Source organism: Anser anser (genome assembly GCF_964211835.1).
Source record: "Anser anser genome assembly, chromosome: 1".
In the NCBI taxonomy this organism is placed as follows: domain Eukaryota; kingdom Metazoa; phylum Chordata; class Aves; order Anseriformes; family Anatidae; genus Anser; species Anser anser.
The window spans coordinates 9,290,946-9,309,019 of NC_139720.1; the positions used below are offsets into that span (position 1 = coordinate 9,290,946).

The 18,074-nt window shown below is 36.4% G+C and overlaps 1 protein-coding gene across 3 annotated transcripts in view; it reads left to right on the plus strand.

Annotated features, from left to right (window-relative positions):
- Positions 1 to 18,074, plus strand: part of LOC310895630 (uncharacterized protein) — a 145,949-nt gene that overhangs the window by 97,977 nt on the left and 29,898 nt on the right. The window contains exons 4-5 of one of the 3 annotated variants that reach the window (XR_014580809.1): positions 5,262 to 5,392; positions 5,605 to 7,482. Coding sequence is in view for 1 of the 3 variants with exons in the window: in XM_083827136.1 (XP_083683262.1) it covers positions 12,313 to 12,362; positions 13,314 to 13,356 (93 nt within the window). In the remaining 2 variants the exon portion in view is untranslated. Of the gene's footprint in view, positions 1 to 5,261; positions 5,393 to 5,604; positions 7,483 to 12,312; positions 12,363 to 13,313; positions 16,641 to 18,074 lie in introns of those variants that run through there. The other 2 variants (XM_083827136.1, XR_014580808.1) reach the window with 2 other exon arrangements.

Here is an 18,074-nt window from a genome sequence, read left to right on the forward strand (position 1 = left end):
GCCTGAAAGAGGGAAAAGCTATACTTTTAGCCTAGCCAGGAGCTAGTACCAATCAGCCTATCTGAACATTCCTCCTCTTTTGAAGGCAAACCTCACTCTAATAGAAAATCTCAGCTATGTCCCAGGACAATGCTACTTCAAAGGTCAGTACGTCATTCATGTCTAAACTTCAGGGACATAGTAAAGATGACATTTGAAACCACAAGCCACAATGTTGCCTTGGGATTTTTATTTTATTTATTTATTTAGTATATAACCAAGATGGATTACAAAGAGTCATACAATCAGAAATGAAATAGGGACTCAACGAAGAAACTAAGAGAGAAGCTTACAAAGGGAATAAAAAGTAAGGCAGTTAATGCAAAGAAAATTTTTTTCTAAAAAGCCAAAAGAACATTAGTTGCTATCCTGTTCTCAATATATGGTAGCTTGATTCAAGTGGGAAATATAGCTTTTTAGGAATGTCAGCATGAAGATAAACATCACGCTAGTAGGTCAAAGGGTTGGGGAAGAGGATATGTTCACCACATTTTCTGGCTTTCTGCCCTACCTATGAAGCTGAGCATAGTTGTACAACAAGTTATATGTGGTTATGATAATCATATTTAGAGACACATTGGCTATTTTGTTATTTAAAAAAGTACATGTGTATCTCTCCAGGAGGAAATGCAGATTTGCTTCTAAGCCAGCTGACACAGCAGGATGGAATTCTGGACTGTCCCTTACTCATTTCCACAGAGATTCTTTTTTCACTACCTTCTATTTTGAGTCAGTGTAGGATGAACTTAATAGTTACCTAATTTGTGCTGATTGCTTTGAAGAACAACTTGGATAAGCTGTATGATTTTTGGACAGGTCTTCATTATTCTTTAACCAATGCAATGTTAAGTGACTTTTTTCCCCACTTTTTTGTTGTTGTTCTTTTAATATTATTTCTTAATTTTACCTGCTTCATAATGTGATGAAAAAATAGAGATATGTTTCTTTGGTACTCAGAAGTTAAATATTTCTGTACATTTCTATACACTCTGTCCTACCCTATACAATATATGTTGCATATAAATGTGTCAGTTATCTCAAAAAAAAAGGCATCTGTTTGGAGTTCAATACCATCAAATTTAGGGAAGATTCAAACTGAGACACTAACCTGTCCCGGAAGATGCCCCTGTAATTTGACATGGGTCTGATGTTGCTCTAAAATTGGATTTACCTGTATCTGTTGGTATGAATCTATCTTCTCTGTTCTTCAGTCTGAAACATGCTTGTATAAGGTATTATTTATGCACTATCATCTCTAAGTATAATCTTCCATGGACATAAAAAATACCTACACCTCTCGTAATTAAAATCATCTAGAACAGATTTATGAGGCAACTTGTGATTGCTTCTTCTATCCACTTTTAAAAATCACATGTACATCAGATCTTCCCTTGCCATGAGCTTTGTGCCCAGACTCTTGTTAGGATTTGTCTTTTCGATTACCAACTGCAAAAAAGAACTGCCTATTATTAAGTACAATGACCAAGAAACCGAGTCTATTTTAGTAGAAATCTCTGCATCTTGTTCCAATATATATACCAAATAATTTATGAAATTTGTACAAAAAAAATAGCATATACAATCAACTCTACCATCAGTGAAATACTGACGGTCATTGATTTCCTTTTACCCTTCTTGCTATCTAAGTAAGAGTAGACAATTAAGAAATCAAGAAATCTAAGCTTTCATAAAGTTTATCTTCCCTGTTGGAGCAGTATGAAAGGAAGCTGCAAGGAATTAAAAATAAATAAATAAATAAGTAAATAAGAAAAATAGAGGGGAAAAAAAAAAGGAGAGAAAGATTGATTTCTCTTCCCTTAGTGAGTGTTAGCAATTAGGTAAGCTGATTTGCAGTGAGGTCATCTCTCACAATTGGAAGCTAATTTGAAAATGGATTAGCTTAGAAGTAGCAATTTCTGCTCCATGGGCTTTAGCAGAAAGTGATTCGATTTTGTAACAGACCTCATAAACTGGCTGAGATAAATGCCTACCTAATGTGCCATTAGGCACTGGGCATGCTCCAGTGGCAGCATGCACAGCTGTGGTTGCAGGGAGTTTCCCTGATGGGTTTCCTCTGCTTCTTGCTCGCTTTCCACAGGTGTGCTAGTTGATTATTTTGCCTCAGGGAATAAACAGGTTAGGAGAATTGGAATGGGTAAAAATGTTTTCACTTTTCTTCTGATTGAGCTTTTCAGGTGTAAGATGAGTGACAGCAAGAGTGAAGGATCAGGATACCACACCACTACAGAAGAAAAGGGACAAATCTGCTCTGTGAATACAGAAGTCAGTAACAGTACAGTATAGATTAACACAGGAACTCCTGACACTTCCAGTGGCAGAAGGCCCTGAGTCTGATCAAGTTTTTTGGGCTGTGTGTGCTCACAGGAGGAAAAGAATGACCTTTTCCTCTGACCTGTCCCCAGATTTCATCTCTTCCCATGAAAACCTCAACACCATTCCATCACCTTTTCCAAATTGCTTTGCTTCTTGAAATTTAAGATTACAGCCATGTTACCCCATCTATCCTTCTTGGGTCACCATCTGCTAATTGCCACCAATGCAGTGGCAGTGTCAATTTGTGGTCTGGAGGGATTAAGGTGCGTGGTTAACTGTTGTAAGGGACAATAGTTGTTAGGGCAAGACTGAATGACAGAGTTAAAAGTCCTGCTGGGGTGATTTTTTTTTTGTATTTATTTATTTTTAAGTTTTGTATGCTAATGGTAAGAATTCCACAGTCTAAGATCAGGCTAAAATAATAAGCCTGGAACAAGCTGGTTTTCTTACAGGAAGAATTGTTAGGATTTCAGATAATTTTCTGCTCTAAGCTAGGCAAAAAGCTTTGGGCTAATACATTTAGAATTTCATATTACAGGTTCAGTTGAATAAATCAAATATATTTGGATACTTATATACTGTTTTGTTTAAATTTATTTTTACTTCTTATAAGATTTGCTTTCATTTTGCTAAAGAAAACTGATTTTTGAAATGAAATTGATCTTCAGCAAAATGAATAAACATTTCATTTTAAAAAGTGAACAATTCCAAAGCTTAAAATGGAAGCCTACAGAAGTTACTTCTTTTTTTTTTTTTTTGACAGGGACTTTTAACAAGCTGATATTACTAAACTGTAACGATAAATCATGACCTTCTTCTAATTACCAAGCTGTAAAACCAATATAAATTTGAAAACAAAAATTGGGTGAATAATTGAAGAAGATAAAAGACTAGATTTCGATGCCCTACTTCTAGGGTGTGTGCATTTTCCAGTTACATTTTATAGTGGAACAGTCGGTCACAATGCCAATACAAAGTATTGACACTTCTAAAATTTTGGCTGTGTTTACCTAGACATTTCTGGGTGTATGAATGACACAACCTCACATAAAGCAATAAATCACATTCAAACCCTTAGGTGTAGTCATTCATCGTTTTATTATTATTATATATTTATAAAATTTGAAGGACTCAAAGTCCTTAGGAACACAAAATATTTCTACTGTCAGAAATTAAACACTTAGGAAGCTATCTTATTAAAGCCCTTTTTAAAGACAATCAGACAATATTAAGTATGGCTGGAGTTTGGTCCCACGTGTCTAAGTCTGTTTTAAAAGTGTAGAGTGACTTAGATGTTCATTGGAATTTTACTGGGTATTGTAACAAAAATCTGGACAAGCGAAGTTAATATAGTCTCTGTATAAACCATCAGAGCCATATAAATGTGAGACTCATGTGCGTTTCCTTCCCTATCCTGCTTTCCTTGGAAAGGAAATGCATCCGCCTGCAGTGGCAGAGAGTCACAATGTACTCTGCTGTATCTTTTATGCAGCCAGCTGAGGAACTGGGAAGTTAGAGTACTGTATATTCTGTTCAGTCTAGATATATGCTTAGAAATAATCTCTTATTCCATCATTAATTCTAGTTCCTAATAGGCCTTCTGCAATAGCAGTTTTATTGAAGCAAACAGTATTTTCACTGAATTTCAGAGCAAATATTTCAGATAAATGTCAACAGTTGTAATTCCATTTTTTTGAATATATTTTTGTCTATTAAGTTAATGCCCGTTTTTAGAAATGGCAGTTCCACCAGACTATCTCTGAAAACACAGTAAAAGTAGTAGTATTATATTAATTTTTCTTGGAGTTTGCTTTCAAAACAACAGGAGTGATATACCAACAGAATAGCAATGGACAAAATAAATAAATAAATATAAGGGACAAAAACCCAAAGTAATTTTAACATGAAGTTCCACTACTTTCTAAGAGAGCTGTATAAAAACAATGACTGCAACTACAAGGTGGTAGAAGTTGGGACAAAGTATCTTCTGTAGTGGTTTTACCTAGCTGTGCCTTTCTTCAACTTCACAGCAGCAAGCACGCTTTGTTTTCAAGTATAAGTATTTTTTCATACATTATGGAAGCATTATAACATTTAGAACTGTAAGATTTTGAAACCAAATTCTGGTTTTGATTTCTGAGGTACATATTGTGTGCCACCTATCTCCAGATCTGGCTTTACAAAGGCTCCTACAAAACCATTAAGAGCTTTTGCCCTTATTAAGATGTCTTTTTCTTAATAATTCAGAACATCACCTAGGAAGTCTGTTACTCAACTATTGTCACACCGAGACAACATTCTGTTTGCCTTTGGCAGCAGGGTGCTGAGTTTGGCAATTGGGTGGGACTGTACCTCTGTTCAGTGCAGGAAGTGGCATTAAACCTAATCTAATCTGCTAGGGTTTGTTACGATTGCACTGCGTGGTCACTTTTAGATTCCAACCAAATATCACTGTCTGTTTAATAAACAAGATGACACTTTGTGATTATTGCATAGTAAATTAGAAGTAAGGTGAATTTTTGTGCCATTTGCTTAAAAGAAAATCTGTGATGTCAGTAACACCAGCTCCCATTTTCTGACCCTACAAAGTGAAAGAGGTTGGTTAGGGGATTAGATGTAGGAAAATTAGTTCTAGATGAAATGTTGGCCAAGTGAAATTCTCACCCCTATTATAACTCCGGTGTTCACATGGGAGTAAGACCAAAGACATTTTTTTTCTAACATTAAAAACAAATTTTCACATTATTTCTGAACTATTTTCTTCAAAAATCCCACCTGAGGTTCAACTGTTCAGTGTGCCCAATTTGCCTGTTCAAGGAGTGAAAGAACTTTGCTAAAAAGACTTGGAAGCAAATTGACTGTAACCAACTGCCTGTGCTTTTTTTTAGCACAAAGCATATTAGCAGATGAGAAATCCTGTTGTCCTTTGTTTATGAAGTAACACGTGCTCAGGTACTTTACTGACATCTTGCAGAATGAAGCCATCAGCAGTGTTTGAGTGGGATCATCCATCTCCCAGGTAAGGCTTTATTACATGCTACAGTCAGGCATTGTGTCCATGGCCTTTCTCATGCCTCCCTCTAGGCAGGGAGGCTTTGGGTTACTTGATCTATAACTAGCCATGACTCACAAAGCCTTTAACTTATCAAGAATGCTGTTGGATGCACTGGAGACAGGTCCACAAGTCAGGATGTAGAATTAAATACATGTGCTCCCTGATCCCTTTTGCAGAGCAGAAATGAAGGTGCCCACTTTGTGTAAGCTGACTTAGCTCCATTGAGGTATATGGAACTCCCCTGATTTATAACACCAGAATGTGGTCTGTGATGTTTCCATTGCACTTCGGGTCTTGTGGATGTATCAGAGGTAGGAAAAATAAAAAATAATAATTAAAAAAAAAAAATAGGATATGGCCAACTCCAGATGGTGCACTAGATGTGGTATATGATGAAGTTTCAAAAAATCTTGAAGGAAATCAAGCCAGCCTGAGTGTCTCCTTCCTCAAAGGTTCTCAAAAAATTATGTCCAACTCATTCTGTAAATCAGGTTCTCACTTTTGACATTTTAACTGTAAAAGGATATCACCATATGTCACGAGGATGGGTCATTCAGTTGATCCCTTTACTCAGCTAAGTAGGAGCTTAAGATATATCATCTGAGATACTATGGGAAGAATAAGAACACATCATATGCCATTGCTGTGTCTGCTCTGCAATACACTCCCACTAGCTAACTGCTAACTTACCTGAAGATATAACTCTGTTTCCTAAAATATTCTATAGTCAAAGACTCAATGTTATTATTCTGGTGTTTTGTTTTTTGTTTGTTTGTTTTCATTCATTTTACCTAGTTACTTCTAAGAGGGAATATATCATGGGTGATGGCATAAAAATATTTCAGCTTCATAAACACATGGAGAAATTTAAAATGAAATACTATTTCAGATAGCTGGAGAATTACCAAGTTCTTGTTATATATTCTTCTTTCTGTTTGTGAGCATGAATATATATATAAAGAAAAAAAAATCTAAGCATTTGTATGTGTTTTCCTCTGAGCTTCCTTAAAGGCCATTTGAAACTCAGTATGTGTATTACATTATGACCCATAACTTTTTTTCCCTGTATCTAGTTCAACATCCACAAATAAATTTTCAGCTATTTAAACCAACTTGGATGTAAACAGTATGTCCTTATTCATGTCAGTGAAGAAAGTAATGATCCTAACACTGAAAGCCAGGAGAATACTTCACTTGTATTGATAAGTATGACTCAGAGATTCAGATGCTATTGGATCTTAGATACTATAGGGTGAAGAGAAATGCATACTGTGTAGTAAACATCTTTTAAACAGTTACAAGTCTCCTTTGTCTTAGTGGGAGAAGAGATTTCAGAAGGCAAATGACAGAGACGTTTTACTCACACCAGCTGCTTAAAATTTTTTTTTTTTTTTTTTTTTTTTTACAATCCCCCAATCCCCTTGGATATTTCCATTACGTGAGGGAAAGCCAAAGCTGTTTGGGCTGTCCATATATTTTTTGTAACCTCCTTTGCATCTAGGGAATCCCCAATTATAGTATGTGTAGTGTCTTGATTGTTTTTACTCTTGTAATATCAGAAAGTTTACTTGGGGATTTGGCTTCTTGTTGTTGAAGTCTCCTTGAAAAAACAGACTCTTTCTTTGTAAATCATGACTCACCATCATTAATTCTCTTCCTGGCAGATAGTATTGCCAGTAGACTAAGTGGGATGAGAAAGCAAGATATTAAATAACCAGCCACTGGATTCATAAGGGATTTCCAGGAATCAAGAACAGTCTTTTCCCAGTAGGCTTAACTATGAATTAGTCAAAAGATTTGCATATTAAGATTTGATATTAAATTGACATCCAGTATATAGCTACTAACCAAATCAGCATCCAATCATGTATAGAGTAGATAAGTGCACTGCTCCCAGTATTTAATCTGAGCACAATTAATACAGTCTGATAAGCTTTGAGTTGTTTATACAGTGGTATTGATAAGAATAAACTCTGGAATCCCAGTTAACTCTTCTACTAACTTAGAAGATTTTTTTTTAAAAAAAAAGGTAATCTAATGTCTTTCTGCCCAGATAATATTTTTTCATTCAATCAAATGGACAAAAATTCTGTCTTGCATCCCTATGCCTGCTGTAGGCTTGTTTAACACAAGTCTATGAGACTGGAGGACAAAGGTGCACATTGTCATTTCTTACTGCCAAAGGAAGAGGTGTGATACCTAGCAAAGACAGAATTCATATCCTACAGTCTAGTGGCTTTGTTCAGAGTAATATGCCAACAAAGTTTAATGTGTAGCCTTTCACATTAATCCCCAGTCAGGTCCTCTGCTGACAAATTGCAAGGCAAAACTTGCAAAGCAAGACAGGTCCATAATGGTTAAGTGCAGACTGCCTTCAGGCTCCCTCTCCTGGACATTTATGCATCCATGAGCTCAGGAACCTGCTGTGTTTTCTGCATACGTACAGCCATAGGTTGTTCAGACCTTTACAGCACATGCTTTCCTTGTGTGCCCTGCATACTACATTGTAATACATGTAATTACACAGGTCCTTTAAAAGGTAAACTTGATATTTTTAATAAGCCCTTTGAATTCAATCCTTCAGGTGATTTTCTAGTTATTGGCTGTTTGTTCATTATTTTGGTCCCTGCTTTAAAAATTATGACTGTTATGCACTTGCATTTCAATTTTTCATTTAATAGTGTGGATTTTTTTTTGCCTTGTTCTATTAAACGCACTTTTGAATATTGCTTTGCTTCCCCCCATGCAGTTGTTATGAGGGTTATTTATATTTTAAAGCCTATAGTATGGTCACTGCAATTTCATATTCTCCTAGCCTTTCAGATGAAAAAATATATATTTTTATTAATCGTGAATGGTTTAAATTTGTCTCTGTAATGCATCTCCCAGGAACTTGAAACACCTGCTGGTTTACCCTTGCCTTAGAAGAATGGGAGGTTATATATTAGTTTGAGGCTTGTGCATTAAAATAAAGCTTTGCTTTATAGAAGTTCCACCTGGGAATGGCTGCTCTACAGTTCTATAAAAACGATGAGAAAATTTGTTTCCAGCCCCAACTACTTTAGAAAGTAAAATAAATTAATATGAAAATGTAACTTAAGCAAAGTTGACAAAAAAATAGAGCGCAGTGAGAGAATCACAAATTTTGATCTGCCAACAACATTTTGAGACCTCCTATTTTCCCTGTAGGTGTCCACGTGGCTTTGCTTTTCTTCTGATTATATATAATTTTAAAACAACAACAAATCCATAAACATTGTCAAATGCAGTGAAGAAAGAGTGCTGACCCCACTGTGTGAAGTAGCACTTGATGCTGTGTGCCTTTGTAGAGTCTCAGTTTGACTATAAAGATGAGTTCATTTGGTTAATTTGAGGAAGTTTTATATTTCAATAATGTCAAAATGAAATTCCCTTTGTTCAGATTAGTAAATTGTGGCAGTTGAGTTTTACATAGATCTTCTGACAGTTAACCATGACAGTTATTGTTTTCATTTTTTTCTTTTTATTTAAAGGAGTATAGGTAACTTTGTTAAGAAAAATGCAAACAAAAAGTAAAGAAAATGGAGAAAATGTATAGCACAATAAATCAGCACTGTGTAATTTTCTCTAGCTTGTGTACAATGGAAGAATCAAATTTAAGGTCATATGCAGGGCTGTAGGCAGCTAGTTGCACGAGACGAGGTGACAGATTTAGTCTTAGAAAACTTTGGCCTCCTAGTATTGTGGCTGCTGTTGCTATTTGGCTAAGCTGTGGTGTTGGCAGTGAGAACAGATTTATGCACATAAAGCTGCCATTCTATTAGGGCTTTTATAACACAAAATGCACTTCTCAAGTTGTACCTTGGTCTGAAAGACCTGAAAGAAAGAAGCAATTGAGTACCAAGAGAATGGTACCAGATGCTGGCCTTTTGACACCAACCAGTGGGCCACGGCTGAGCACTTCCTCAGCATACTGTGCTTTCAGCCACCTCAGCTACCTTAAGAAACCCTCATAAAAAAACACTAGCAAAACCAATAAGTTTCATGAGCTTCATGTGAAAATTAAATAAATAAACAAACAAAGAAGTAAACGAATTAAAAATGCATGCTGCCGTTTTTGATTTCCAAGCTAGATGTAGGTTTATGAAGGGCTATTTCTTACCTTTCTAATGCCAGTAAAGTCAATAATTGTACTTCAGTAATTATATGTGGTGGTACAGTGGGGAGAATGTAGAGGGACTGTGCTAACCAGAATATTGTCTACATGAAGAACTTGGGAAGGTATTCATGAGATCTGCCTGCACATCCCTGCATACACTGCTCTTTGTGCATCCAGAAACAAATACATTAAGCTTCTTGTTTTCAGTTCTCACTCTGTAAAATGGGGATGACAAGTTTTAACTTCTACCCTTTTATCTCTACTTTCTGTTGGGATTTAAGGGTCTTTGGGGCTGAGTGTGTTTTTTATATCTTCAAATTCCACAAGGGCAAGGTGAAAAGTGTGCTCGTAAACACAGACAGATACATTAAGAATTGACTCCTGTAGTTTCAATTAACTCCTTTGCACTTGTACAGTACCTTTTAGCCAAAAATCTCCAAGCAGTTTACAAACAATTCATGATGCTACGTTCAGCCTCACCTTATGAGTTCTTTAAAGATTATTGCAGTTTTGTAGATAGAAAGAAATGGGGACAGAGAAAGTCTATGATGTCTATGATAGAAAGATTAGCAGGCCATGGATTTTTAAGAGGGCCTGTCCTCTGTCTTAACAAATAGTCCATCCCTCTTCACTTGCCCTGTGCCAAAATATTTGCAAAGTAATTGTATGGGGAGAGAGTAGGGACTTGTCAAACCGTAAGTGCTGCTCCCTCTCTAATGAAAGCCACAGGCACATATTGCTAAGTTATTACAACACCAAAATGTGAATAATAAGAGTGATGAAATATATGGAAATCAGTTTAAATGGTAGAAACTAAGCACACCCTTCTGTGGTTTGGATTCAGAGAAAGAGGTAATCTTTGTTAATGTCGTAAAGTTGCCTCTTGCTGAGCCATGACAACTTTAGCTTTAAACTTAGCAAAGTAGAATGAAATGGAAATGGGCAGCTCTAGGGCAGAAAGAGTGATGGTTGGGACATCCATTTTATCTCTGTCATACAAATGCTCGCCACTACCTGCTCATCAGGTGACAGACACGCAATATTGTGTTGACTCCTACCTAGTAATATTTGTAATACTTTCTTTTCCACAGAACTTTCTTTTCAGATATGAGATTATATTGCTATAACTCTTTGTTACATTGTAGATTTTTCATTATGTTCTATACATCTATATCTTTGTTATACATTCTTCATTGAATTACATAACATTTCTTTGGGGAAAGAAATGATGTCATGCTGAAAGCTGAAATCTTGAGACCTGGGTTAAGTTCCCACTTCTGCCATAGGCATCCTATGTCACTCAATTAAACCCTTTCACGTTTTGTTCTTTTTTGCTTTGCATATTACATAATCCTTTAGAAAATGCTAGTTTTTTCAGCTAATCCAAGCTGAAAAATATTTCTTTCTGCTGTCCCAGGACAACTCTAAGTGTGTATGTCAATCTATACATTCAAGCAATTATTATAAATAAATGAGCACATGTGTGTGTATGTCTGTACAAAAGTATATACCCATAAATATGGACCACTTTTTCCGTTAAGAAAATTTAGTCATTTCCAAGGTAGAAGTATTATAAGTGGTGTTTCTCAAGGACCTCTTGGATCAGAAAGTGAAGAACCAGAAAGTGAAGAATAGCTTCTCCAGCTGGAAACTCTCGGAGAATTCAAGCAAGCATAATATAATTACGTAAACTGGAATTAAGCCAGGACACTGGGGTTAACACCCCTGCTCAAGTGAAGGGAGCCAGGGGACCGTTCACAGCTATAAAAGTGGTCAAGAGCTGTGGTTTTAGGTTACATCCAAAATACAGGTAATTCAAGGACATTGCTAAATGCATTGCATTGAGTTCAAACTTCACTTAGAAATGCCTAACATATTTTTAATATTTATTAATATTTAAAGCAAGTTTTTTCACTTGTTGCTATTTGTGATACAGAGAGGTGAAGAAGTTGGTCAGAAGGAAAAAATATATTCAGTTAAAAACAGAGTTCAGTTCTGATCTGAGTGAAACCACACGAACATGTGTCCCTGTTATTGAAAGAAGCATCAGACTTGTTTTCAATTTTATTGTGCACATTTAGGTGCCTAACAAATAAAATGTGAGTCCTTTTATAGGGACTTGATGTTCCTATAAAGGAACCTTCCTATAAGACAGATTCCTACAGGATGAATATGCTTTGGTTTTGTTTTCTGTGACTTCATTTGAAAGAACATGTTGCTATACTAAAAGGGAAGTGGCTGTACTGTAAAACTTTTAAACACTTTAAAGGCTTTTATATTATTATTATTGTTGTTTTGTTGTTTGTTTTCAAGTGTAAAGATGAAATCAGTTTTGCTGTTGAGAACCTTCATTGACTTTCTTGTTTTTGCCCAGCTGAACAAGGACTATTTGTAGTTCAGAAGGTTTAGGCCCCAAATCAAGTATACAAGTTGACTTGACTTGCTAGACATCCTTAGATCACACTTAATGTAACTTGCACTAAATTAATTTAAAGCAATATTAGGCTCTTTCAGAGAGTATAGGACTGCTTGTGCACAGTGTGAATCTTAGGAAAACATTAGTGAAAGCTGCTTGTCTTCTCCTGATGTGAACCATTCTGTCTTTCCCTTCTTTCCCAATCAGACACAGGCAGCAGTCTGGCATGCGCATTCTAAGCTGCAGCAGGCTGTGTACAGCTGGGCTCAGCAGGCACACAGGTGTTTCTGCCTGTACTTTCTGTCTTGTTAATGCTGGCATTTTTTTTAGGGGCAGACAGGATCTTTGGCAATTCCACTCGGATGTTTTGCAGATACAGGGTGAGTGGAGCCCACCCAGCAAGAACAAGTGAAATCATCTCTGTTCATCATTGATTTCCTGGTCATTCTCAGCCTTTGAGGAAGAAGTCAAAGGGACAGGTGAATCATTTAGGAAGTGTTTCTATATTAGCAAGCTTATTTTACTGCTTTATAGCTTAGCTTGAAAGGTTTGGACATGGGATCTGGTGTTCAGCAACATTCCACCTTTCTCCCAGCTCTACTGTCAGCTTTCTGAGGCATACGGAGGTCAAGCAACTGTCTGCAAGGTCATCCAGTGAGTCAGTGCCTCAATTCAAACTCACTCCCAGCATCTGCTTGACTCTTGATTTTTAGCTAGCCACGAGACTCACACAAAATTAATTGGTGAGGAATTGAACACTGGTTGGATTAAGTAGGTCCTTTTATGTTTGTGACAATAGCATGTCAGTGTTTTCATGACGAATAGAGAAAATCTGGTCCACCACATCAATCCTTACAGAAGAATTCAGTCCTTATAGGATGAACAAGCTTTAGAAACTCAAACAACCCCATACACACAAACAAACGAGAGACAGTCTTGGGGCCATTCACTGTTTCAGTCAAAGACAAGTTTTCTTTGCTAATAGCTCTTGTGCTTCTAAGGCATTTTCTTCTGTGACCAAGGTCAACATAACATGGCAGAAATCACTCTGTGGTAGGGAAGTGCACTATTAGTTCTGTTTTGTGTCTTCCTTTCTACTTTCTAAAACTAGCTTTTTGACTTTTTTCATTTTTAAAACATAAAGGTTCAACTGAATATATAGCTAAAGTCCCTGTTAAAGCCCTGAAAATGTGAATGAATGTTCAGAGTTTGAGAACATGATGGCTCTTAAAAAAAATAAATATAGTCTTTGGTGAACAGAAGATACCTTGATTTTATGTTTTACAAATTCCTTTAAGACAATAAAGGTGATTCTGAGAATTTTTTTTCAGCTATTCCACCAACAAGCTGATATCATCCAGAACAAATTGCTAAAGAGAAGGAGCTAAAGGTGAAAGACTGTTTTATCAATGGAGTTTCTTGAAGTCTGCCTTTCAGGCCACTAGTCACTTGAAGAAACCAGGACCACACCCCTCCAATCTTATCAAAAGAGCGCATATGGTTGTTAGGTATTTACTTTTTCTTTTAATAAATACCTTCAAATTCCTAGTGTCATAGTTGGATAGAGCAGGAAAGAGTGTTGAGGGATGGGAGCTCGGAAGAAGATGGAGTGCTTTGAAGTCACAGGATGTTTTTAGATCAGCTAACAGTCATAAACATTGTGCAGGTTCATCATATTTTGTCAGGGAGATGAGAGTTAAAACTGAGAATATTTGTTTCTTTTGTAGAAGGGGAAGGTAATCTTCCTTTTCATCTGTTACTGTCAGATATCACCTTTTCCTTACACCTTTGCTGGAGTCAGAAAACTGAGCTCTTTCCAAGATTAATCCCAGGGTGCAAAATGAAACCCCCTTAAATGTGAACCCAGAGGATCCCCACTGCTTTCCATTCCAAGTAGAAATACCTTTTCTGCCTACCTTCCTTCATACATTTTGAACACTATGGACATTTAAAATGCTGTCAAATCAAAACACCACACGAAACAGATAGATCTGAAGAGCGGGTAAGGGAGTAGAAGTGACACGACAGGTGTCAGTCATACTGCCTAATGCTACTTTGAGACACTAGGTCACTGTAATGATAAGGGTGTCAAGAGCAGACTATAGCAGTTTCTTGGCCTTTGTAGATTGCTTTCACCAATACATCATTTTGATCATCTCTTTACAATATTTCTTTTCTGTTTCACTTCTCATTGGAACCAGACCCTAAAATTCTTTATCATCCCCCTGTCTTCTGAGGAGATTAATTTTATGACTAAGTTTTGAAAAGTTAGAAACACCTGACCTTTCATATTTTTACACAATTCTTTTTTCCTCTTTAGAGAAGTATTTTTAAACAGTTTCTCATGGAACACTTTACTAGCTGTTTTAAAATGCTTGGGAATGACATAGTCTGCTTACAACTAAGTGGCAGCACTTGTCCTGGAAATGAAATTCACATTGCTAAAGTGTTTATGGAATATGTGGAATGAGAGCATATAAATCACGGTCTCTCTCTACATACAGTTCAAAAACGGTAATTTCAAGCATTGCAAGCATTACAATAAGTTGTGCTGAAAAATAATTCACCATTTCATGAGGGAAGGTGGGATGGCACTGGCAAAGCTTTTACCATGTGTAACAAAAAGGTTTAGATTTATGTGCACCTAAATAAAGAATACACTTGATTAAAATTCACTTGTGGTCATCTTTTAAAAACTTCAAAGATATCAGTTAAAACAGCACTGAGACATTGGTGGTCCATAGGTCACACACTCGTGACTAACTCTTCTTTAAATAAAATAGTAAAAGAAAGGGGAAATGCAACACCATATTTGCAGTAATAAAAATAACAAGATCTCCACAAAAATTGACCCAGAATAGGACACTTTTCTCTGTTCCTACTTTGGCAAAATTGTCAATTAGATCTGACCATCTAATAAATTTGCTTTTATAGTGGAATACGCAAGCAGTCAGATGAGTATATTATGATGTCTGTTCTAATGAGTACAAAAGTGAATTACAGAGATTTTTTCCATTTCCAAAAATAGTATAGAAAGGCTGTTTTGTTAATGCAGACTTAACCAGATGAAAAGAAATTTCAACTTTGACTAACTCAAAACCCAGTGGGTAGAAAATTATTTGTCATTAGTTTCATATTTAAGACTCTAAAAGAATAAACACCTTTGTTGACATAATATATCACATTGTAGTATTGCTTTAAATAGCATAATTAATTTATACTTTCTAAGTAGAAGTTTTTATGTTCTGGTTTTTGGATTGCCCTTATCTTCCTTTTTTTTTTTTTTTTTTTTAAATGAACTGCAAGGTAAAGTCAAGAATACCTGAAGTCATTTTCCATATGCTGTTCCCAATTGCTGTTAGATAACAACAGGAGAGTATTTGGCTTCTCACAGTACAGTACATAAATCTTATGCAATTGCTGTTTCAATTTTTCTCTTTCCTTTGAACTCTTGAATGGAAGGAAAGAATTTCTTAAAGAGTTCAGTAGGAATGTCCCATTACAAAACATCAATCATCAAATGCCCATTGTACATTGAAAGTGAGGTGATTGTAATAAAATTGACATAACTAAGCAAGCAGCATCTGACCTTTAGGAAACAGTGCTTATGATCAGAAGACCTAGTCTTCCAAACCTTAAGGAGTTAAGAGTTATCATCTCCCCCAAAAAATACCTCAGTAAATGAAGTGCTACATATGAATGCATGTGATAAAAGAGGTGGAATAAATTCTTCCCTGACCCTTAGTTGGGGAGTGTTGACAGAACAGAGGTAGAGAGTGACTTTTGAAAGGAAGGGAAATAAGGAATGTATCTTTCGGTCTAGATGGGAGCAGCTGCTCCCCTTATCTTGCATCAGTGTTAAAATAGTTGCTCTTCCTGCCATGTCAGCCAAGTCACAACACAGCATGCAATGCTGCCTTCAGTTGTTGCAAAGAAAAGGCACAACGGGTACCGTCAAAATGTTGTATCCACAATGTGAACATAAATCTTCCCTGTGCTTTGTCAACCTGTTTGCTTTTGTCTATGCTCTGTTTTCCATGTAACGTGCTGTCACTACCATATTATTCTTTCTGAGCTTGCCAGGCCTTCAAGTATTTCCAGGGCTGGTTAGAGGAGGAAGAGCTACTGTAAGTTCTGACTCAGCATCAGACTGTTGAGTAAATGTGTTTGCACTGTTTACTTTTTTTTTCTTCTTTCTTTTTTTCTTTAGTTGCTCCCTTCTGCTTCTCTGTTTTATTTAAGATGAGTCAACACAACTGTTGTGACTGATCAGTGCAAACCAAAACATTCAGTATTTTAAACCTGAGTGGAAGGCCTCAAATCATCCACTGAAGGTATTACTCTTCCCATTCAGATTCCACATACTTTTACAAAAAAAGGTGTGATCATAAAGTGGGATGTAATAGACTTCTGCATGCATACTTTGCACGAACATCAATGCTACAGGGTTATACCAGTCCATTCCTATATGGAATTCATAATATTGACCAACAGAAAATTGAATATTGACAAACAAAAAATACTGGAATTTTAAATGTAGAATTTCCAAAGTTCCTTGAAAAACTTCTCTCTTCCCATTAAAGAGTCTTTACGTAACTAAACCCTTGGTTGAAGGTGTATGCTTTCTAATAGATAGTGCATTACAACAGTATACAATTGAGTTGAGCAGCATATGGGCTACCCACAAAAAGATATTTTTTTTTAAAGAATTCTAGCAGAGCCTTATGGAAAAAAAAAAAAAAAAGAAAAAAGAAAAAAAACTAGCCTGTTTTTGATGTGTTTGACATTTATTACTTCCTTCAGTTTGTTGTTGTTGTTTTCGTTTTTTTGTTTGTTTGTTTTTGTTAGAAACATTTTGGTGATTTAGAATGCCGACTACTGGCTTCTGGGGCTTAATGGTGAACTTAGGAAAAGGAAGAAAAAAGGTAGATTGCCTTCTTTGTGTCTTTATCTCCATATCTCTGTCTCTGTGCTTACATGGTCCCCATTCCCAGGGTACTACAATATCTGACAATTTACATAACAGATTCAGAGAGCAATTTGAGGCAGACAGTTACTATGGTCTCCGTTTTGCAAACAGGAAACCGATGCACTGAGGAACTAAGCTTCATGGAAAGTCATCCAAGTAAACCACCAACACAGCAGTGCGTCATGTTCTTCTTCCCTGGTCTATCAGTGAAGTCCTACTTGTGAAAAGACATGAGGATGTACTTATCTAGTCCTCTCCTTTTCTTTTTCTGGCAGCACGCTTTTTTTTTTTTTTTTTCTATTATTCTCCTGAGCAGAAGATTTTAGAAAGGATCCTTTACTTGTCCTGGCTTGCTAATATTTCTCTTCAGGGGCAAATTTCTAGGATTCAAAATTAAGTACGTTTATATCCCACAAACAAATTTATAAATAAAACAAAAAGAGGTGCTAACCATATGCCATCTCCCAGTTTTTGATTTCAAGGAATATAGTTCCAAGTGTTCTTTGAACCTGAGAGCAAACCTGCATTTTGTACTCTACAGATGTTACAGCAAAGTATAACCCATCATTGCTTCTCTAGAGTACAGTGTACTGTGACTTTAATTCAGCAAAGTGCAGCATGTCAAATGTCAGGTTGTTATGACAGCAATAAACTTGTGATTCCCTTGAAGCAGATGTTTTAATTTGTTAGGTGTTTTTTGGAGGGAGGAAAATCTGCTTGCATTTAAATAGATGTTCAGACCAAGAAAGGAATTTGCTTGAAAACATCTTTTCCACCTGTATAAAAACTGTATCAGAGAGGCTTATGACACATGTGTGAAGCGGTGAAAGAAATAATCACAAAGATGACCAAATTACAGAAATCTCCCTCACACCTGAAATACGACATTTCTGGAGTAAGCGCGGTCACTTCAGCATAGGGCGTGGACCTGGATCACGGAGGCACTGTGTTTAATATATCTGATATTGCAAAAAGACCATTAAAACCAAGAGTCTGCCGAGCAACCTTCCTCCCTGGGTAGAAATCTGGTACATTGATGGTCCTTGCCACTGCAAATTGCCTCCACACTCCAGATCCTTCACTCCTTTGTGTGCTGTTGCTTTTGCCCTTGTTTGTAGTGATC